Raw genomic sequence first — 21,007 nt, forward strand, 5'->3', positions numbered from 1 at the left:
AATTTTGTAGCAATCATTAAGAAAAAACACATATATGTAGAATGATGTGTGAACTTAGCAAAAATCATGGTATTCATGTGCACTTTTGCTTAATGGGATGAAACTTGTGATTTCTTGCACTTTTTCTTTTAATTTTTCTTTATTCATACGATGAGTTGTAACCACGTCGTTTGTTTGCACATGAATTATGCTATTTTTGGTAAGATACTTTTGTATTTGATTTTTCTACTTTTTTTTTTTATGGTTGATAAATGATAAGATATAAGTTTAATTACCTAAGTGATAAATGTGGGGCATGGCCCACTCCTTATGTGGTTTTATCTAAATAAATGTCAATTTTGGGAGAAGTTTAATTTTTTGGTGTTGTAGGAAGTAACAACCAGCAAGATATGAAGCTCTTTGTGTTTGGTAAACCACCCTCTAACACCAAACACCGCATTTAAATCATACCCACTAATACTATTCAAATAATTAAAACACACACGCCATCTATTGGTAAGAGTTAATCAATTCACTATCCACTACAGTCAACTTAGTCGAAGAAGTTGAAACTTTATGATTTTAAAATCGTGGCTTTGAATTCCATCAATGTGTATGGACAAAATAATAACAATACTAATAAAAGCTTAAATTGTTAAAAGCAGTCATAATTAGTTGAAAGAAAAGAGGAGTGTGTATATAGTACAGCCACAACCGCTGATAAGTATACAATTATCTTTTAAAAAGTAATAATCTTTACCTTTATATCGAGAAAGAGCACCTAATTGGTGTGGTGTCTCTTCCATTTTTTTTTATTTTTTTTTCTTTCTCTCAACTTCCATATTTTTTCTCTAAATAACTACTCATAACCTCTGTCATTTTAATTTATTTAATTAAAATATGTTAATAATTATACACAAATTTTGATGTGGGACACACACTAGTTATTAATAAAGAAATGGTGTAGGTTTAGAGTGTAGAGTGGTGGAGGTGTGGTTTAAGATAGCACTCCTATTTTCTTAAAAATGTAGTTATTACTATAAATAATAATGGAGTAGAGTAGTACGTAATATATTGGTGGACTCCCTCTTCCATAATTCAAAATGTAGTTTTGGTATAATGGTACAGCTAGGGAAGGTTGGAGTGGAGTGCTTCCAACGTTGTTCACCTCACCAAATACAATACTACCTATAATAATTAGGCTAAATTATATAACAACTTTTTTTTTTATAATTATAAATGTTCTTCTTTATTAAAAAAATTACTAAATATTTAATAAAATTATAAATAGAGATTTGAAATTATCAACTTTATTCATATTGTATTTCTTAAAAAATTCCAACAACTTGAATGAAATTTTTCAAAAATTGTAAAAAGATCATCCATTTTGTCCATAAAAGAATTTAAAAAATAATAAATTTATAATTCATAATTTATAAAGATTCATTATAAAAAAATGAATAAAAACTAACAAAAGTAAACTAGACATTGAACGACCATTCAGATTTGGAATATTATGGTATTAATAATTTTTTAAATAATAAAAAATATATTTATAATTATTTTAAAATTTAGTAGAGTTTGTTATAATTTAAAATTAATAATTATTGATATTATAGTATCCGGAGCAGAAGCAGTTACTGCACACGGACAGTAGTGTAAATGAGTTACACCTCACGAGGACGAGGTATTAAATTTTGTAGAGTAGAGGGAGGGGGGTCTTGTTTGTCCACGTGCCCTCCATGCAAGCTGCTTGCCCTTTAATGGGCACAGACCGGAACCCTTTTAATTTCCACCTTTGCTAGGAAAATGGACCAAAAAATTGATTTCTTCTACCTCTGCTCTGGACCAAACAAAACAATAAAAGAAAAAAAAGGAAAAGAAAATAAAAGCTGACGTGGACTCTTGACCACTGATGCACACGGATGCCTTATGGGCCCATATGTTGGACTGGATCGGCCCGCTTGTTTCTTCATCAATGAATGGGCCCAACAATTGTGGCCCAAGAAATCTCCTCGGACCCACTTGAGTCCAACAAATTACTTTGAAAATTGAATAGAAGTTTGACAGAATTCTCGCAGCAAATGAACAATTTCAATTTTTAATAGGAATTTACACATTATATTTTATTTAATAATTATTATTTTATCACTAAATTGGATACATATTTTTCGTTTTTCCAGATTATTGATGTTTGATGTATATAAAGACTACATACATATTAAAAAGGGGAAAACTGCTGCAAGAGTCTACCCCTATGCCCACTGTTATACAAGAATGCACCACAGCTGACCAAACAACTGCATTTGCATAGCTCCACATCCATTCAACAGGTAGCAAAAAATACGTACCAAAATTGCAGCACTTTCACCAATATCTCTTGCAAAATTGTTGTTACTGGTAAAATGTAGCTATGTTTTTTGGCTCTTCCTCTTAATGCAGGCTACTGTTGTTCGAGAACTAGGTGTAGTTGTTGTGCCCATCTTCCTACAGCTCCTCCGCGCCTACGCCACCAGCAATTAAGCATATACGATGTAAAAGTCTCAGAAATTTCAACACAATGCCAGAATTAGAGGCAGAAGTTTAGAATAAGATACTCACTTCACGAGGTCTGGAAGATTTTTCTGTATATTTTGGAGATGGGAAGCGCATAGTTTGCTGCATTCAAGTCTGCGAGTGAAACATTCAAGTATTAAATGTAATGCAATTTGGATATATTCGCAATGTACAGGCAAGTTGACATCAATACCATTACCTTTCTTGTGCATGAAGGTCAATCCCAACTGTTGGAGGTGCTGAAACTGTTGAACGAATTACTGCACCGTACGCTGATGTCAACTTCAGAAGCATCTCCAGTGAAATACTAGCATGCCTATACATGCAACACAATTGAAAAGATTTTTGACCAAATCAGAAGCAGGACAGAGTAAAAGATGAATTACCACTTTGCCTTCAGTAATAATCAACCAATATTAATGCTCTGAGACCACAAATCAAATTAGAAGCTACTTGTAAGTTTCGAGGAATAACCTCTAAGAAGCTTTTCTGTTCTTTTCACATATTCCAAAATTGATTTTTCATTTCTCTTTACTATTTAAAGTTTCTAAGGAAAGAACCTCCAGGATTGCTGATGAAACAGTTACCTTTCTGCCTTGCTTTCAGACAATTCTAAGAGCACAGGAAGCAAGCAAGAGAATAGGTCCAACGTAAAAACATCCATTCTTTCTATGAGAACATCAACTACATCTGCGTGTACCTGGACCAGCAAATTTATATGAAGCAAACATTGTGGGTTGATCGCCAAATGGCTAAAGATATTGAAGTATTGCAAGAAATACCCACAGAATGGTCAGGCAATCTCCTCAGAGCATTTATGGCTCCCTTGACATCATTCATTTCCCAAAAATGCCTCACCACCTTCGAGGTAATGAAGTTTTCCATTGTGAGAAACTAATAATGCATAAGGCAAGCAATTTTCTCTATACATACAAGCCATTGTATTGCTTAGGCTCATAAGAGCACACCAAAAAGAATCTTGATTGCTGCAGATTTCAAGGACTCAGAGACAACAATCAATATCCTAACTGGTCTTAGAACAACCTCCCAGGAAAAATACCTGTAACTTCGTCAGTCGTGACCGAAATGTACTCAATACCACATCATGATTCTGCATCAGGTTTTGAATAACATTATTGTCATCCACAGTTGCATCCTCCCTCATAATAATTTTCTTATCATTATTCTGAATACAGGCAAACAAGTGGATTAACATTTGACTGAAAAGTATAAATTGCTATGGCAGGTAAGATAACTAGTTAACTACAAAGGATAGATAGCTCTACCTCAGACAGGAGTGTTTCGACAGGCTCGGTGGTCACAGAGGCGCTATCAGGTACCCAAATTTCATCAACAGGATCAGTGGTCATAGAGGCGCTATCAGGTGTTCGAATTTCATTGACAGGATCAGTGGTCACAGAGGCGATACCAGGTGTCCGAATTTCATTGACGGGATCGGTGGTCACAGAGGTGGTACCAGGTGTCCGGATTTCATTAACAGGAGTGGTCATAGAGGTGCTATCAGGTGTCCGAATTTCAATGACAGGATCAGTGGTCACAGAGGCTATACCAGGTGTCTGAATTTCATTGACAGGATCAGTGGTCACAGAGGCGATACCAGGTGCCCGAATTTCATTGACAGGATCAGGGATCACAGAGGTGCTATCAGGTTTGGAAATGTCATTGACAGGATCTGTGGTCATAAAAGTGCTATCAGGTGTACGAATTTCATTGATAGGCTTAGTGATCACAGAAATGCTATCAGGTGTCCGAATATCATCCACAGGCTCACTGGTCACAGAAGGGCTATCAGGTCTCTGAATTTCCTTGACATCAAACATTTCCTTTTTTTCAAACAACTCAACCAAACTGCGAGTCCTTCCATGTGCCACAGCCACTGCCAGCAGCAAAGCATGAGAATAATTAGAACATTTGCATTTGTCATTTCTGACTTGATAATAGTGTCAAATAGCAACCTCCTTTGACAGCTTTAACAGGATTCAACCTTTTCCTGAAATTGAGGGTCTGATCACCTGGAACAAGTGAAATAGAATTAATTTTGGGACTATGCATCATGAAATGAAAGAAAATCCCATTTATTGGAAATTAGAACAAAATAGGCACGTGATGCCTGAGAATTTCTAACTGGTATAATTTTTACCAATCCACTAACAATGTTGAGCAAATTCCTGCAATATTATCAAGCTATACTTCATAGGAGTAGACACTTGTTGGAAGTTCTTAACATTTTCTCCTCTCCCTTTCATAGTACAGTCAAACCTACACAAACCACGCTTTTGCAAATGCAGAGAAGTAAAAGCAAAAATGAGAATTCATTCACAACCATAACAGATTCAGTCAAAGTAGTTAACCTCATTATGGGGGTTCTAATCCGAAGACTAGACAGCATATGAAGACTTACTATCAAGGTGCCTAGGAAACCAAAGAATCTAAGCACATACATATAAAAGTAGATAGAGCAAGAAATACATACCTATATGCATTAAAATCATACTGAAGTTAAAATGTAAAGAAGCAGGATATGTGGAGATTTTAGAGCAAGAAACTTAACCAGTTTCTCTACTTGACTCGGTTGCCAATGACGGTTTTATATCAAACTTCTCCACAAAATTCTTGATACTTGATTTTTTCCCCTCAGGGTGTTCCCCAGAAATTTCCTCTACAACAAGCCCACAGCAGACATTTGGATCCTCTTTACTGCTTACTGCAGTTCTGATAGTTTCACAAGGAACAGCTTCGAGGGTTATCTCCAAATCAAATTGACTGTCAGATAGCCTCCTTTTATGCCGGGGCTTAGCACATTCAGCAGTGCTGTCCGTAGTGGAGGCAATCGATTCCCTTCTAGATCCCACCAAATCTTTTCCATCAGGACCATCAGAAGGTACACTGCTAGGCACTATGAAAGATCTATTATCAGCAGGTTCATTAGTTTCTGCATGCGAGCTCCCTGCAGGACCCTGCTTCTGAGTTCCCACTATACTGATTCCGTTGGAATCAGATGGGAGTACAATCTTAGGAGCGTCAAGCAATTCAACTGTCTTTGAAGTGATAGAATTTAAAGCTGCAGCTTCATATGGAGATAAAACAAATATTGAAGTCATTATCAAGTAGTTCGATTACCTTCTTCCATACAAAAAGTAAACATAAAAGTTAAACTTACAGTCAACATAAATTGTTTTAATTTCCTTAGAATCATTATCTAGTGTTCTTTCACACAGATTTGACTCAGGCTTTGGATGGCTTTCTTCATTCTTCAAAAGACTTCCCCGACTATCACATTTCTGCAACGAGTGGCTATGTTTCTCCAGTCCTAATCTTGTCAGATATGGCTCTATAAGCTAACACATAAGTGTCAGTTGATTATTTGAAAGAAACAAGAGTGCGCAAAGACAATCCAGAAAGTGAAAGACTGGATAATGAAGAGAAGAGGTCAATACCGAGATATCTGCCACCCAAACTGCAATGGAGTTTTTGTAATATGCACCACTCAAAAGTTTTCCATTGTGAATGCAAAGATCACTAAGTGTTGACCATTCCATGTCAACAGAATCATGGCAGATTACAGGCTCCCAAGAGTAAACCTACAGTAGAGAGAGAGAGAGAGAGCACATGAACAATACCTTCTTATAATAAAGCAACAGTGGAGTTTTAAGTTTCTAAGGAAACCTTTAAACTATCATCCAGTCCACAAAAAAGACTTCTTCCGTCAGGGTGGAAGGTCATTGATCGGACTCCTGTAGCCTGAGTGAGGAGACAAAAAAAAAATAAAAATGTGGAATACAACTTCCTGAGGACTTTAATAAGATAGGTTAAAAAGAAGGATGGAAGAAAGAAGGCAAGAGAAGTGCACACAAGGGAATTTTTTAATCACATTGGGTTGTGATTCTTCCCAGAGTGAATATGAAAAATGGAAAACAAAACTCACATCAACTAGTTGTATATTAATTGTAATGAATAATGAACAACAGGAGTGGGAAACTACAAAGAAACGTATCACTTCAGAGACGGTCAACATAAAATAGAACCTTCAAGATGCCCTTCCAGCAATCCGCGAGGACTTTATCTCAGGACAGATTTAACGGATAAATTTACAATAAGCTAAAATGTCTCATGCAAAATCCATAGCTTGAAGAGAGCAAAGAACATTCATCAACATGAAAGGACATTAACAGTTCACCTTAATTCTTATACATGGAAAATTCAAGAAGCATAACATCTATCTGAAGACAAATACTCCGGAATACTTACTTAAAAAGAGAGTAGTGCTAGGATGATATAATAGAATGGGCAATCTGTAGCTTGTACATTAGCTTTCAAAAGCTTTCAAGAAACAAATGATAAATGAAAAATTAAGTGCCATACCAACCAGCATTTGTTTAGATACTCAGCATTCTTCCATTCCAGAGTTGGCTCTTATATTGAGCATATAGGAACTTAAAAAATTCACTTCCTAGCTTTTGGAAACCAGAATTCAGTCTCTTATGTTCTGTACTCAGCCATATATTCTTGTTCTGTATACAAGTAATGTGTACAAAGACAGGTCACATCTTGAAATAAATGATTACACTTACTTTTTATCTGTTTCAATTTCAGAATAAGAGAGCATAGACTAAATCTCGATTCTATATTCAGTTCCTGCTTAATGTTCCCCTCTTTCATCTCATATCTTTCAGTGGAGGTAGCTTTAGAAGTCTTCAAGTATTTATAATGGAAACTTTAACCTACCTCACGTTTCGCAGATCCAATCATCTCAAACTTCTCCAGATCCCAAAATTTTACAGTATGGTCTGCGGAACCTGGAACACAATAGGCAAAATACTCCACTTAGCGAATCGACAATATAGACAGACCAAAACACTTGAAGAAACTCCATATGCATACTCACCAGTTGCTAAAAGAAACTCGAGAGGATGGAATTCTATGGTGCAAACATGTCCTTTGTGGAGCTTGAAATTGTGCAAAAGCTTCCCCGCAGTCAAATCCCATACCTGTAGAAACAAAAGAAGAGCATGCAACTAAGAAAGATAGGTAATTACTAATTGTAAATAAATCTGTTGTAACAAACTTACAGAAATACCTTTACGACATTATCAAAACCACCAGAGGCGACCCAACGGCCATCAGGACTGAATCTTATTGTACTGATCCCACCAGTATGACCCTTATATGTGTGGATGCATCCTTTCTTTCTAATATCCCATATCTTTAGATTAGTATCCATGGAACCAGATGAAAAAAACTCACCAAATGGATGGAACTCAACAGCAGTGCAATAGGATCTGTGTCCAAAAAGAGTGCGAACAACTACACTTCAAGAATATGAATTAGATCAGCAATAAGGTCAGAGTGGCTGGTTTTGTAAGGATGGAAGAGACTCCTTTAAGGCCAGAACCCTACGTAAGAAGTGAAACACTAGAAAACTGATTTTATGTTTAACATAAGGCACAGGAACAAATATTTCATTAAACAATAGCCACATTCCCGGCTTGTTGTTTGATTCCATGTTCAACAAGTTCAACTTTGTGACTAAAGTTCAAAGCAAATTACCATTCCTGACATTGAATTTTGCCCTATGTAGAACACAGTGAAAATAAATGAGCTTACTTTTTCTTTCTGCCATATCCCACAGCTTTATGACTCCGGAAGATGATCCAGCTATCACTAATTCCTCTGCTGAATCAAAACCTGCAGACACAACTGGACTTGTGTGGCCAGAAAGGCTCTGCAAACCACAGGGTCATCTTCACTCAGTTGTATAATGTGACTAAAAGTATGCAAAGTGTGATGCAGTATTTTCCCAGAGTGGAAAAGGAGAAGCTTTAAAAACAAGGGTTACTGGCAGTTATAAACAACAAAAGATGGATATAACGAGCAGCAGTCGTTGATGATCAATATATGACGAACTCTTTACATTGATTCCAATATCTAATTCCACTCAAGGTAGCATTCCACAAAGAAGTATATCATGTTGGTCCAAACATCAACTCTTAGATGTGCAATAGTAAACAAAAGCCAACTTATGCGCTACATTATTTTTAACTAACCATCACAGATGCAGCCTTGCCTATCGACCAAAGATTCACTTTCCGATCATCTCCACCAGTAATAAATAATCTGCAGTTCTTTCTCCCGAAGTTCAAACAATTCACATTCCCCGCATGTGCTACAAATTCCTCTACATTAGAATATAACTACATGTTATTACAAAATCATCTCCAGTTAGGAACTATTATCAGTTTGGCTGCTACGCTCACACAATATATATATATATATAGATATATATAAAGATCAGACATTATATTGCAAATAACGAAAATCAGAAGTTTTGCTGCCACATGAGAAAATTGAAAATCAAGAATAAACTTATTCAAATCGTTGTGTTCACCTCGCATCCAAGAGAGCACAAGCTAGAATAGATTATCTTGAGAATCAACAGCCCTCTTATCCATTGAGCAACTTCCATTGTGATTCTATTTCTCTAGAAAATTACTCCGCTCCCAAATTTAAGCATCTAACTTGACAGGAAACTTTAAATTTACGTAGAAAATACGAACCTTTATGTACTTTTAGTTTACTGTTACCCTAATAATTTACAACTAATGGCCTCAATTGTTTTAAATAAGAGATAATCTTGAAAAATAAAATTATTTTAATAAATGAAACCTTGTTTTAATACGTTCTATATACAAAGAAAGACAGACAACTACAGTCCTTCTCTGTTAAATTTCCAATTCTTCCGATTAAAGTATTTCCTTAACATCATGAACACGTATCAATGTTCCAAGATAAACAATGCTATCACTGAAATCCAATATAAAACCCTAAAAACACATATCACGGCCGACCAGACGAACACACTGGCATGCACACATTCACATTACATGCAGACGCTCAAAATCATAAACATAGAGAAAAACGCAAAACTCAGATAAAAAAGGTCATGGGGATACGCAATTTATATCGGCGTTTCGCCATCTTGTCTTTGAACTACGGCCAGGAACCGGAACACCTAAACCACGCCGTCGTTGGCGCCCCGGCGAAGAATCAAATCATCGTACGCGAGAGAAAGACAGTCTACAAATATATTTATGTATATGTATAAATTATTATATGTTTGTAAATAAATAAAAACATTTGCCACCGAAAAGGATCTCTTGATGCATATTACACCCTCCGTATCTATTTTCACAAAACTGAAAAAGAAGAATATAATTGAACTTTAATTATTTTTAAGTTTATATGTTTAAATAGTAAACTAAAATTTATTTGTAATTTCTAAATTCTTTTCTTATGTGAAAATTATGTTAGACTACAATCTCCATTTAAAAATACTTTCCATTCACAAATGTTGGTTTGTGACACCACTTCATTAATTTTTTTTATTGGGATGATAATGACGGGCTGATTTATGTATTTTATTTTTATTTATAATATAATTTATAGTATCAAAACTTATTTATTATATATCTATAGAAATAGCGTACCCCTACGGCTAGTGTTTATTTATAAAAAAAAAAAAGGACAAATAAGCACAAATTTAGAATAGAGATGAGAATAAATTAAAATATTTATTTTATGAACTATTATGTTATTAAATACACTGTGTGACAAACATGATTAGAAATTTATGATTTTCATTCTCCTCGGATAATAATTATTGGGAACTGGTCAAATTATTTCAATATTCTAATTGACATGGAGTGTTCCTGTCGAGAGATTACATACTCATCATCAACCAGTTATTGCAGGGTAATAACACACACAGCTGCTGTAAAAGACGATAACTCTATATATGATCCTTGAATAAATCATTTCTGTAAAAGGGCTATATATATATATATGATTCTTTAATAAATTATTCACAATGACTTTTCAGCAGGTAATAATTAAATCCGTAAAAAGGGCTTTTTGGTATAAACAACACCACAGGAAGTTACATAGAATATGATGTACTATAATTTTAGCGAAGTTTTGAGAATTGAGGATCCTTATATCATCCTAACTATTACATGCACAAAAATCTGTAACATAGAGTACAGAGCGCAGTTCCACCCACCCTGAGCACTGCTATAGGTGGTCAGGAACAGGTGATCTGTCTGCGCTTAACCATGTTTTCCAAATTCTGTGACACCAGCGAAGTCAAATTAGGATCCTCAAATCCAAGCTCCGGACCCAGTCTGCAGCAGAAATACAGAAAAACGAGGGCGTTAGTGGCAACTGATATTAATGGGAAAGACGATGCAACAGATGATAAGTTGAGTTGGCTTACTTGGGGTCAAGAACCAACTTTTGAACTTCTTTAATGGCTGAACTTGCCGCATATAATGATATTTTTCCAACCTGAATCATCCAGTAGATGTATAAGCAAACTTATTCTACTACAGTGTTGGAAATGCAGGATTAGGATGAGTGAGAAAATTAGAAAATGTCTGACCTCCAATATTTGAAGCTTTGCATCATGGTCATTTGGAAGTCCGCGAATTTCTTCGGACAATTTAAAAGCTTCGCCCAGACTTTCAGGAGAAAGAAAATCAAGTCCCAACTGAACTGAGGACTGAGGAAATGGATGAGAGAGAAGCAGGATCAGTTTACATGAATAATCTTTTCATATCAAGGATCATTTTACATGAATAAGCTTTTCATATCAAGTACATATATCGAGAATGGTTATCTCTAAATATATAGCTAAATGGAAAAGGTCTAAGCAAAATTTTGAAATATCAAATATTTAGTTACTCATGAGAAACCAACACAAAACAGATTCCCAGGGACAATATTACGCCTCAGGTTAAGATACATGAAGTTTGATAACGGCCAAAAGCCATGCCCAGGCAAGCTTATTTTGATGTTTGTTTCAGGGCCACAGCCCATACCTAAAAATAATTGTCAAAACTGAGGTTAAGGAAAAGGAAACGATTTCCCAGAGCATTAAGCAGATTAGTTGAGAATGATAATAAGATAACTAAGAACCACTTAGCGTTTAAAATGTAACTCATCTCAAGCACAAATCGGCTTGATAGAACTGGCAAACAGAGAGGGCCACTAATCAGTGGCTCACCTGAAGATGTCTTGCTTGGAAAGGACATCCAGCAGGGATGAATACAGCTTCCCCGATATGCTGTTCAAATGACCAAGGCTCCACTCCTGAGAAGAAGAGATCCGAACGTGATACTTGATTAATTCAAAAGACATTTGTTTCCTTGAGAATGCTAGCCCCAGGCTCCACTCCTGAGGAAGCTCAATGTAAATAGTGTCACTGACCACATCTAAAAATCATGATACAAACATCCAGCAGATTTCAGGATTTTGCGACATATTACAAGCAGAAAAGTGCTGCATGGCCAAGTAAATCATAACAACAAACTTACAATGGCACTTACCAAATTCCTCTCTCAACTTGCTTTTATGATGCCTATTCAAGTATACTATCCCATCATACAGAGGTCGAGACACCTGCTATTCAAAATGTAGTTTAGCTACAAAGCCATATATTTGACTTTTGATCAAGTATGCTTCTAAAGAAGAAAAGTAACTTACATAGTCATCAATGAGATTATCAGCCTTCTGAAAGTTCTTCCAGTGCATACTTATATACTCCATTAGTTTGGGTATATCCTCTCGACGGAAGACATCCCAGAAAGCTCCTGCTTGGGTCTTTTCTAAAATTTTCCGATTAGATCCATTCTCAGAATCATTGACAGCTTTCTCTCCAATAGCACTGCTTCCTTCAATTTCTTGATCATCCTTTTTCTCATAGTCATAATGTGCATTGGTCTCAGAACCGTCCGGTCCATCAGGGGAAAAGTTGGAAAATCCACCACTGTTTAAGTGAATATCAGGATCAATGCACATTTCCTTTGTTTCAGATTGTGCCACAGCATTTTGTATCTCAGTCCTTGTCCCCTGTACACCTTTTAATTTCACTTCACATGCATGCACCAAAAGGAATACCTGATTCCACAGGAGGAGATGGTCAGTCAATTTATCGAGATTCGCATGGCCATCCAAGATGCATCAGTTAGACAGAGCAAAAGAGAAAAGAAAATAATGATCAGTTTCTTTGGGCTGAGATCCTAAGATGTTCATAGCTGTTATCAGTCCCAGAAAAATCAGTTTTATTATACTCCCAACAAACTTAAAATTCAATTATTGCAATTTAGCTCAGACAACAGTAAAATATGTCCATATCTAGTGTGATTAAGACACAAAACTTAACCTGTTAGATAGGTAACAAACCACATACACATCCTTGTTCAACCTCCCCCCGGGCCCCCCACCCCCCAATCCACCATGCAACGCCATTCCAAAGCCATTTACCGCCACCAAGGGAGCTCTCTCAAACACTGTCCACCATTACAACATTTAATTACCTTGGATAGTGGTTTTATGACCTTAATACATAATATACTTCAATAATGCCCAACTCAAGAGCTTAGAAAGTTATTTACACTTTTGACAGCACGGCCACGATGAACTGAATAACACAATTGAAAAGGGGCACTGGTGCTCACCATGTCACGCATGTTGAGATGAAGATTATCCGTGGAATCACCCTCACCAATTTCTTCTACTTTCCCATAAGAAATAAATATCTTAGGACCCACATCATTTTGTAAGGAATAATGAGGCAATTTTGCAGCAACATTTAGAAGACCCCATTTGGAATGGATGAACTCAAGCAGGGGAAGTTTACTGATGAAGTCAGGTCTCTGATATAATAGAAACTCTTCCGAAGCACTGGGAGAAGGCCAATCCTTCAACTTTAACAATTTTGGCTGACCATTGTCGTGAACTCTACCATCAAAGTATCCGTTCATAAACTCTTCAAGTTCAATATTAATCTGCAATTATGTTAAGCCAAAAGGAATACACACTGGTATACATATTGGAGGGAACATAAAAAATGAGAAGGAACAAGCTAGCCCCAATGGACTTCGCAACAAAATGTAAGAAAATTAAACCAATGCCAGCCAACACAATAATCAGTATACCTCAGTCCATTTACTGCAGTCAATAGCCTTCACAGTTCTGTTTGTATCTCTCATTCTCTCTTCTGCAGTCTCTTTAATTCCTCTCCATATAACCATAGGATCCCAGATTGTCATCGCAGAAGCATCACAAACCTCCTTAATAATGACCGGTTTCCCTTTGCTCCAATGCATTCTAAAGTCTTTAATCCCTTCATTCTTCAGATCTTCTGAAGATGGACAATACAAGAAGTTATCGTTGTCATTCTCTCTGTGCGCAACCTGCCAAAGACGGGCACTAGCTCCAGTTTCCTCTGGATTCCCGGAATTACATATCTTACACCCATTGACCATTTCTTCAACATTTTTCACCAATTTGGCAACCCAATTCATCTTGAAAATGCGCTTTAGAGTCAAAAGGGACGAGGCACAGCCTCCATAAGCCTTTGGCGGACATGGAATACTTCCATCACTATTAGCTTTCCAGTCAGCAAATTTGACAAATGAATTTAGCTGAACATCTGATAATTTCACGCGCTTAGACGCCATTGGTTTGTCTTTATCATCAGTTCCACAGGCAATAGGGTTCGCTTCTTCCTTCACAGAAGGTTTGGATGCTTCCCTGATATCATTGCAGCAACTAAGGCATAGATCATACGAGCAATTTGTACAGTGCCGGTGATAATCAATGATGGGTATCCTGCAGAAATCACTGGGGGGGGGGGAGGAAACCTCATTCACCATATTTTGATCCAAGCATTTAAAAATCTCTAATCCTGTATCAACTGGCTTAGAGAAGGATACAAATGAGAAACAGACATAGTGAGGGGTGCAAACATGCCACAACATTAGGGAGGAGAGCAAGGATATTGCCACATCAAATAACTAGAACTTTCTCATGTTTACAGTGTACAACAGGAAAAAGATGCAAATAGTATTTGAATCTGCATCGACTCACCAGCACATCTGCTCATCAGCATTTAATTTAGTCCTGGCAAGATCTATTTCATTTCCTGAAAGATACCATTACAAATATTCATCATGCAAACACATCAATCATAAAAAAATTTTACTTTTTGCATGCTACTAAAGCATAAACGAATCATACCTCGGAGCCTCTTTTCCAGCTCCACCTCAGAGCACTGTTCTGAATGGATGCGCTTCACAATAGGAAGCACTGCAGACAAAAGGCAGTAGAGGTACTGCAATTTGTCTTTGGCAGGTATCTCCCGAATCCTTGCCTTCAACAGAAAAATTATAAAGATTCTATCAAACACAAGATTAATATTTTCTTAAGATTTACAAATTCAGGGACATAAGAAGAGTAAGTCACAGTTGGACAATAGGGTAAATAGGAATACCTTAATCAGATTATCCCCTCGCATACACAACCTGCAACTACATGTACCACGGCATGCAGGACAAACCCTCTGGACTTCCTCAATGGGTATGTCAGAATACCTGAGAAATTATGCATCCCACTGTCAGTCTAGGAGTGAATAAAGAGAAAAAATAAAAAGTTTCTTTCAGATGGTATTTTATCTAACCATGTTGAAATGCAGTTCTCACAATATCCTCTTCTATCACACTTAAGACACCAAATCACTCTACCCCTATTACTGCTCCGACACTGATGACAAGGCTGTCCCCCAGTATCATCAGAAGACTCCGAGCTTCCATCAGAAGTCTCCTACAAGAAAGTGCCCGTTCAGTAAAATGTGCATAGGCAAGGTGGAATGTATATCAGGTACATGTAATAAACAGAAGTAGTTGAGCCCAGAAGAATAAAACACTTCAAGTCAACATGTTTCAGATATGTCTAGGCTTAATAACAGGGTTGAGTAAATCACAATACCCCACCCTCATCCTCCCAAAAGAAGCAGAGTATTTTCAAAATCGTAAAGCAGGCCAATTTAAAATGAATTCCTCAACAGAGTCGATTTGCAATAAACAGAAACCTTCGCACAAAGACCATAAAAAGGGATAAATAACAGGAAGTAGAACAATTTAATTATAGCTGGAGAGATTGTTTCTCAACTCACCGACGTAGGACTAATCTCAAACATCTTTTGTGGTCTGCTTCTGTCTGAATCCACAGCAGACGTGGGTGGTGTTCTATAAGACCGTCTGCTGTCTTCATACTCAGAACCATCTCTGTCAAGATCATCAGTTGATCTTAGAGAACTTCGACCAGAAAAACTCCTAACAGGTGGCATTTCAGGTGAATCATTAGCCTGGGTTTTTGACAATTTCTCCTTCTTCTTCTTACCAGAGGATGCAGAATAGTCCCCAAATTGTGAACTGAGTGGTAGATCCATATCATCGCTCTTGCTCTCCAAGTAGATATCACTTTCACCTAAAGATTTCCTCTTTGCTTTTTTCATGCTTGCACGCATTGCAGAATTTGCTGCCCTCTTCTTTGCCTGGATGTAATGCTTTTCACATACTGTCTTGTCAGGCATGGACATGGCGGTGCATCTCCATTGTTTCCCATCAGACCTCTTACACCTCAAATCATCAGGAATTTCCACGTTGTCCTCACCTCCCCCAGAAATTGAACGTGGATGATCCATCATAAAAGCGGCCTAACAAGATCCAGTTGTGCCAAAACAGCAAAATCAAATATTTGACCCTGCAACGTTCATGTACAAATATATATTTATATATCAAGACCATTAAAGGAGGACATATTTACATATGATGGAGCAAAGACCAAAATGGCAAAAATAAAGTAATAATTTTCTATGCTACTCTAAAGTTACAGACAAAGAATGGGATAAGGAATCAGAAAGTATGTTAAAATATGCTTGGACAAGTGGATGAAAGAGAACAATATCAAGAACGCAGCTTGCAAGTTTCACTAGACTTTGCAAGGATAACAGTTCAATTGCCAAATGAATTACAACGTTAATGAACACAATTCGTAAGATAACAGCATATGAAGTAATAGAAAAAGAACCCTCCTCATTATTTCCTATCGTTAAAAGCCTAATACACAATACAAACAACACGTGTTTGTTTAACGGCAACCAACAAACAAGAGATACACAATCATGATACCGTAACTTCAACCTTAACTTCCTTCAATAGTAAAAACTCTGAAAAAATCGAAACCCTAATTCAAATAAAAATAAAATAAAAAAAAGCCTGCAGTATCAATTCAGAGGATCATAAACTTCCACCGCAGACAAAAAGCTTAACAGAAGATACATTAATACGTTCATACCACCCCATCATACACATTCAAATACTACATGTACACAGTGCATAATTATATACATAAATAAATCCTACACTGTGCGTGTGAGAGGGAGATACACAGCGTACCTGAAGTGTATGTATATGGAGGTCCCTGATTTCCTCGTGGATTCCCGAGTTTCGTTTGGGAGAGGAATTTATAATTCTTTATCTGCCGTAGTTGCGCCAATTTTGAAGAGCAGAGGTGTAACCCAATTGGGGAAGAACTAATTAGCAGAGAACTGCGGTAATCGCAGTAGGAACTGAGGAAGGAGAATTGAAACGACGTCGCAAGACCTCGCATACTTACACAACGTGTGTTTACTGGTGCGTACTTAGAGTTGGGGTTGTCCACAACGAATACAACTCACTTTTTACATGATTTTGTACTTGTATTTCTTTTGTTTGATTTGCTTTCTTTGTTTTTTTTTTTTTTTCTTTTGACTCTGCCACGGTATTACATAATTTCTTTTTATATTTTATGAATTGATTAGACCGTTCTTTTCTAATATTTGACATAATTATTTAAATTTTTTATATAATTTGAGAATTTACGTCAAAATTACATCAAGTATCTTTAATATTATTTTTGTCCAACTAACACATCTATCAATCAATAAAGATTTACTGAATTTGCTTATATTAACAAAAAAAAAATGAATAAAATTCATATTTATCCAAAATTGGCTTGTTATTCACTTATTTTAGGTCAAATATATATTTTATAATCAAAATATCTATATAAGGGTGAAAATATATCTCCTCACAAGCATTAGCATGGAAAAATATATAAGGGTTGTTTGATCAGAAAATAATTATTTAATTTGTAATATGTCAGTAATAAGTCAATCGAATGTAAATATAAATTTTCATTCAATTTTTTTGCTGATTTTAGCAATTTCAGTGGATTTAACTAATTGAGAGGTCTATTTATTAAGACAATCATAAATATCATAAGTGTTGAATATAATTTCACAAATTACAGAAAATCTGAGTGTAGTTATACAAATGTTAGAGGATGGCAGTATAATTATTTTTTTTTGTGTGTGTCCAATATATATTGCTATCAAGGTTTAACACCTTTTTTTTTTTTTTTGTTTTCCATAACATATGTATCAATTTATATTTCACTAAAAAAATTTCAACAAAATGCCAAGTATAAATAGAAATAAAATAATATTTTACAATAAATCAAGATAAAAATAAAATAAATACTCACAAAAATTCGAACTAATAATTTCATAATTATTTATCAGACTTTAACTAGTTACTTGTATTTAATTTCACCATTCAAATGAGTGTGCATAATTAAATAAAAAATTTAAAAAGTAATTTATATTTGTTAAAAATATACTTTAATTGAATAAATTAAAAAAGTTAAGAGTTAGTAAAAATTGAGAAGAGTGAGCAATTTAGAGGTTAGAAGAGTGGGAAGGTGGGAAGTTAATAAATAATAGACTAATTAAATTAAATATTAAAAAAATATAAATTAACATATAAAAAAAAAAAAAAAGTGAGACTAAAATATGCTCTCACTTAATGTTAGTAGGTATTGATAACTGAAGAAGAACTGAATGCTTGCGACCAAATTGGAGATATCACACAACCCTCATGCTAATAAGTTGCAAGAGCTGGATAACTTGATACCGTCACGACATAAGTTGTTAACAGGGAGTGTTTAGTGTGTTCTCCAGGCATGATTCAAGCGCATTTCTCCCCGTGTATGATGGGTGACTAATCCATTGAATTGCTTCCACAGACAACATAACAAACAAACACATACTAACAACACAGGTTCATCTACTGAAACACCGATGCTAAATTTTTTACTATAGCAGAACATCGGATTAAATACATACATTACACGCAACCTGAGAGGATGGAGTGAAAGAATTGAATGCCTCTCATCACGTTTGATAAGGGCTGGTATATACACGTATTGGGTCACGGAATCTTGAAATTTACCTACTTCAACTAAAGCTAGGCAGCGCGCGGAGGTTGGGTGGTTGCTGATGTGAAGGCCACCGCAAGCGCTCTGGTGGGAAAGGAACGGGAGCTGGATGTGCGATAAATGTGGGAACGTTGTCACCAGGCATCACTACTGAAACTTCTCTTGCATTGACGGTTGTCTAAAGAAATGACCATGGGAATTATGAGTTAGCAGAGATTAATGTTATAGATAAACCTACATTTGATTCATTCTGAATTGCAATAAAAGGCCTGCACTGCTACATGTTCCAGCTTGAAGATCAGAATTCAACACATAATCCTATGACCATTAAAACTTTTAGCATAAAACAGATAAAGACAACTTCATCCTTATCTCAACACTGTCCAATCTTATTAATCTCATATTTAGAAACATGTAAAACTATGTTGTCTCAAGATCAACATTACTGGGCCATGATATATTAAAGAAAGACAAAGAACATTAAAGAAATGTATAGTGCTATAACTCACAATACAAGCTGGAAAGCAGACAAAAAACTAGCAAGAAAACAAAGAGATTTAAAGCTAGGCAGCCTGTCGCAGACCCGGGGATTCAGCATTCACGCAACATAAATAAATGTAATGGACGAAAAGAGAGATCATCTACAGAGGGAAAGCCCAGAATCAAGAACCATATATATTAATTAGGCGTGTTCTCTCAATTCTCATTAATGTGTGTAGGGACGAACAAACCACCTAACAAGGTATGGATGGCCCATTTCTTGCAGTATATCATATACAAGGGGGATTCTCAGTGTACCCAAAATCCCAGGAACATGCACATGCAGTTATCTTTAAGAAAATCTTCTTGACTTTATGTAATGGAAAAATAACAATTTAAGTGGCTAAAATCTCATCAGACAATTTTGCAGCAGACTGAAGGCATAAGAACAACATTGTACCTGTTAAAGATTGAAGCTTTCAATACTGTTTTTTGAAAGTGTTGTCTAGGAAAAACATAAATGTTCACTCACAATGGTTTGCAAATGAGTTCTACATATAGCTATTACTTCTATTCAACACAAGGAAAAAGGGATTAGAATTTCTAAATCAAGAAACTGACGTCGAAAATATTAGGACGATGCAGGCAAACGAGGTAATGAAGAAAAAGTGGAGAGAAGGATAAGAAATGCTTTTGTCAGAAGAGCAATCATCACAACCTTTGGAGACTGAAATTTAGTCCAAATTGCCTAAAAATTAGGATCAAAGAAACGAAACTGAAATACTCGAAGAAGCATATAATCAAACAGAAGATATACTAACTTTAGGAAATGGGTAGCCAATCTTGGCATTGAAGTCACCAATATGATTCTGGGCCTCGATGTCAGACCGGCGGCGGGGGGCAGCGGGCGGCGAGGTGGTTCTAAGGAGCTTCTCGAATATAGCCATGACAAGAAACATGGAGATGAGAATTGCGGTGGCTACAAAGCCAAAAGAAACTGCATTCACGGAGTTATCAAAGTGCGTCCAGTGATCATCTTTCTGTAGGTAGAGCGGAGCACCAGTGGGCGCCGGTGGCCAACCACCCAAACCCTCTTCTTCCCCTGCCATGATACACACAGTACACCAAATTCGCCAAGATTGAACAGCAGTAGTGCTGGCGACTAATCAAGAATGGCGTAGGAGACAGTTATGGCAGTTTGGAAAGACACGGGGAAGCTTTTTCCAGGGACTTCTTCACTGCATTGCTATCAAGGCATGCAAGAGCCTTTCAGTGAATGCTAGATAAGAATCTTTCCTCTGGAGTAGAGAGAGAGAGAGAGAGAGATGGCAGCTCTGCTCAGTATTGTTTGACAGTTGAAAGGAACATCTCGCTCTCATCTTCCTCGCTTATCTGTGTGTGTGTGTGTGTGTGTGCGCGTGTGGATGATTTACATTCACATGCAATTTGCTTTTCCTGACTTCATTTTTGCTCTTTTATTATTATTATTATTATTATTATTATTATGTGGTTAGCCCTTTACGCATTACTCCATTTCCTTTTCTTCAAAAATTTTTATCCAAAAGGTTTAATTGAATTAAATTAATTAAGTATAGAATAAGTTTGTATACTGGTTACGTAATTAATTATTTTTATTGAACTATACAACAATTACACGATAAGTATATTATTTTTTGCTATATAATTTATTCAAATATGACAAAACTTAGTTTAGATTATAATTTTTCGAAAGGTCAGTGCACATTTTATTACATTTTAATGTGTGGTAAAAGATCATTTACCCAATCGGACACACACATATAAATAAATAAAAGAT

The 21,007-nt window shown here is 36.1% G+C and overlaps 3 protein-coding genes across 9 annotated transcripts; all 3 read right to left on the minus strand.

The window, feature by feature from the left end:
- Nucleotides 1-1,910: 1,910 nt before the first annotated feature.
- LOC105168583 (katanin p80 WD40 repeat-containing subunit B1 homolog KTN80.1) lies at nucleotides 1,911-9,640 on the minus strand. 4 transcript variants are annotated; one of them, XM_088883087.1, is made up of 18 exons: nucleotides 9,507-9,640; nucleotides 8,601-8,731; nucleotides 8,161-8,278; nucleotides 7,634-7,860; nucleotides 7,442-7,544; nucleotides 7,282-7,352; nucleotides 6,223-6,297; nucleotides 5,994-6,137; nucleotides 5,717-5,894; nucleotides 5,108-5,617; nucleotides 4,512-4,568; nucleotides 3,822-4,432; nucleotides 3,596-3,721; nucleotides 3,322-3,396; nucleotides 3,123-3,235; nucleotides 2,735-2,851; nucleotides 2,581-2,649; nucleotides 1,911-2,483 (listed from the first exon to the last, which is right to left on the minus strand). In XM_088883087.1, the coding sequence occupies exons 1-18, from the start codon at nucleotides 9,529-9,531 to the stop codon at nucleotides 2,423-2,425; spliced, it is 2,811 nt and encodes a 936-aa protein (XP_088739213.1). In that variant the 5' UTR covers nucleotides 9,532-9,640; the 3' UTR covers nucleotides 1,911-2,422. The 4 variants fall into 4 exon arrangements, 3 of the variants coding, with proteins under 3 accessions (XP_088739213.1, XP_088739214.1, XP_011087019.1); XM_011088717.3 differs by having other exon boundaries at nucleotides 1,913-2,483; nucleotides 5,108-5,623; XM_088883088.1 differs by lacking the exon at nucleotides 3,322-3,396 and having other exon boundaries at nucleotides 5,108-5,623.
- An 802-nt stretch (nucleotides 9,641-10,442) lies between these two features.
- On the minus strand, nucleotides 10,443-17,105 carry LOC105167913 (JmjC domain protein JMJ24). Of its 4 annotated transcripts, none has more exons than XM_088883816.1 (14): nucleotides 16,851-17,105; nucleotides 15,566-16,108; nucleotides 15,071-15,213; nucleotides 14,885-14,984; nucleotides 14,632-14,764; nucleotides 14,482-14,536; nucleotides 13,548-14,235; nucleotides 13,068-13,397; nucleotides 12,094-12,507; nucleotides 11,937-12,009; nucleotides 11,615-11,822; nucleotides 10,991-11,110; nucleotides 10,826-10,896; nucleotides 10,443-10,733 (listed from the first exon to the last, which is right to left on the minus strand). In XM_088883816.1, exons 2-14 carry the CDS (start codon nucleotides 16,097-16,099, stop codon nucleotides 10,696-10,698), a joined length of 2,907 nt encoding a protein of 968 aa, XP_088739942.1. In that variant the 5' UTR covers nucleotides 16,100-16,108; nucleotides 16,851-17,105; the 3' UTR covers nucleotides 10,443-10,695. The 4 variants fall into 4 exon arrangements, with proteins under 4 accessions (XP_088739942.1, XP_088739941.1, XP_088739943.1 ...); XM_088883815.1 differs by having other exon boundaries at nucleotides 15,566-16,155; nucleotides 16,851-17,104; XM_088883817.1 differs by having other exon boundaries at nucleotides 11,615-11,700; nucleotides 15,566-16,155; nucleotides 16,851-17,102.
- Nucleotides 17,106-18,396: 1,291 nt separating this feature from the next.
- Nucleotides 18,397-20,614, minus strand: LOC105167914 (uncharacterized). The gene is made up of 2 exons (XM_011087788.3): nucleotides 20,013-20,614; nucleotides 18,397-18,889 (listed from the first exon to the last, which is right to left on the minus strand). Exons 1-2 carry the CDS (start codon nucleotides 20,298-20,300, stop codon nucleotides 18,731-18,733), a joined length of 447 nt encoding a protein of 148 aa, XP_011086090.1. The 5' UTR covers nucleotides 20,301-20,614; the 3' UTR covers nucleotides 18,397-18,730.
- Between the last annotated feature and the right edge of the window lie 393 nt (nucleotides 20,615-21,007).

This window comes from Sesamum indicum, linkage group LG8 (assembly GCF_026168435.1).
Source record: "Sesamum indicum cultivar Baizhima isolate 11 linkage group LG8, ASM2616843v1, whole genome shotgun sequence".
In the NCBI taxonomy this organism is placed as follows: Eukaryota; Viridiplantae; Streptophyta; class Magnoliopsida; order Lamiales; family Pedaliaceae; genus Sesamum; species Sesamum indicum.

What these genes read in the sequence shown, in the direction of transcription:
- LOC105167913 (XM_088883816.1), bottom strand. Translation starts at nt 16,099, where the DNA reads ATGATGGATCATCCACGTTCAATTTCTGGGGGAGGTGAGGACAACGTG. An exon ending in TTGAGATTAGTCCTACGTCG is followed by an intron (nt 15,214 to 15,565) that starts GTGAGTTGAGAA and finishes ACTTTCTTGTAG; the next exon opens with GAGACTTCTGATGGAAGCTC. An exon ending in CAAGTTGAGAGAGGAATTTG is followed by an intron (nt 11,823 to 11,936) that starts GTAAGTGCCATT and finishes CATGATTTTTAG; the next exon opens with ATGTGGTCAGTGACACTATT.
- LOC105168583 (XM_011088717.3), bottom strand. Translation starts at nt 9,531, where the DNA reads ATGGCGAAACGCCGATATAAATTGC. An exon ending in GACTGGATGATAGTTTAAAG is followed by an intron (nt 6,138 to 6,222) that starts GTTTCCTTAGAA and finishes TCTCTACTGTAG; the next exon opens with GTTTACTCTTGGGAGCCTGT. An exon ending in TCGAAACACTCCTGTCTGAG is followed by an intron (nt 3,722 to 3,821) that starts GTAGAGCTATCT and finishes GCCTGTATTCAG; the next exon opens with AATAATGATAAGAAAATTAT.
- LOC105167914 (XM_011087788.3), bottom strand. Translation starts at nt 20,300, where the DNA reads ATGGCAGGGGAAGAAGAGGGTTTGGGTGGTTGGCCACCGGCGCCCACT. An exon ending in TTGGCTACCCATTTCCTAAA is followed by an intron (nt 18,890 to 20,012) that starts GTTAGTATATCT and finishes TCATTTCTTTAG; the next exon opens with ACAACCGTCAATGCAAGAGA.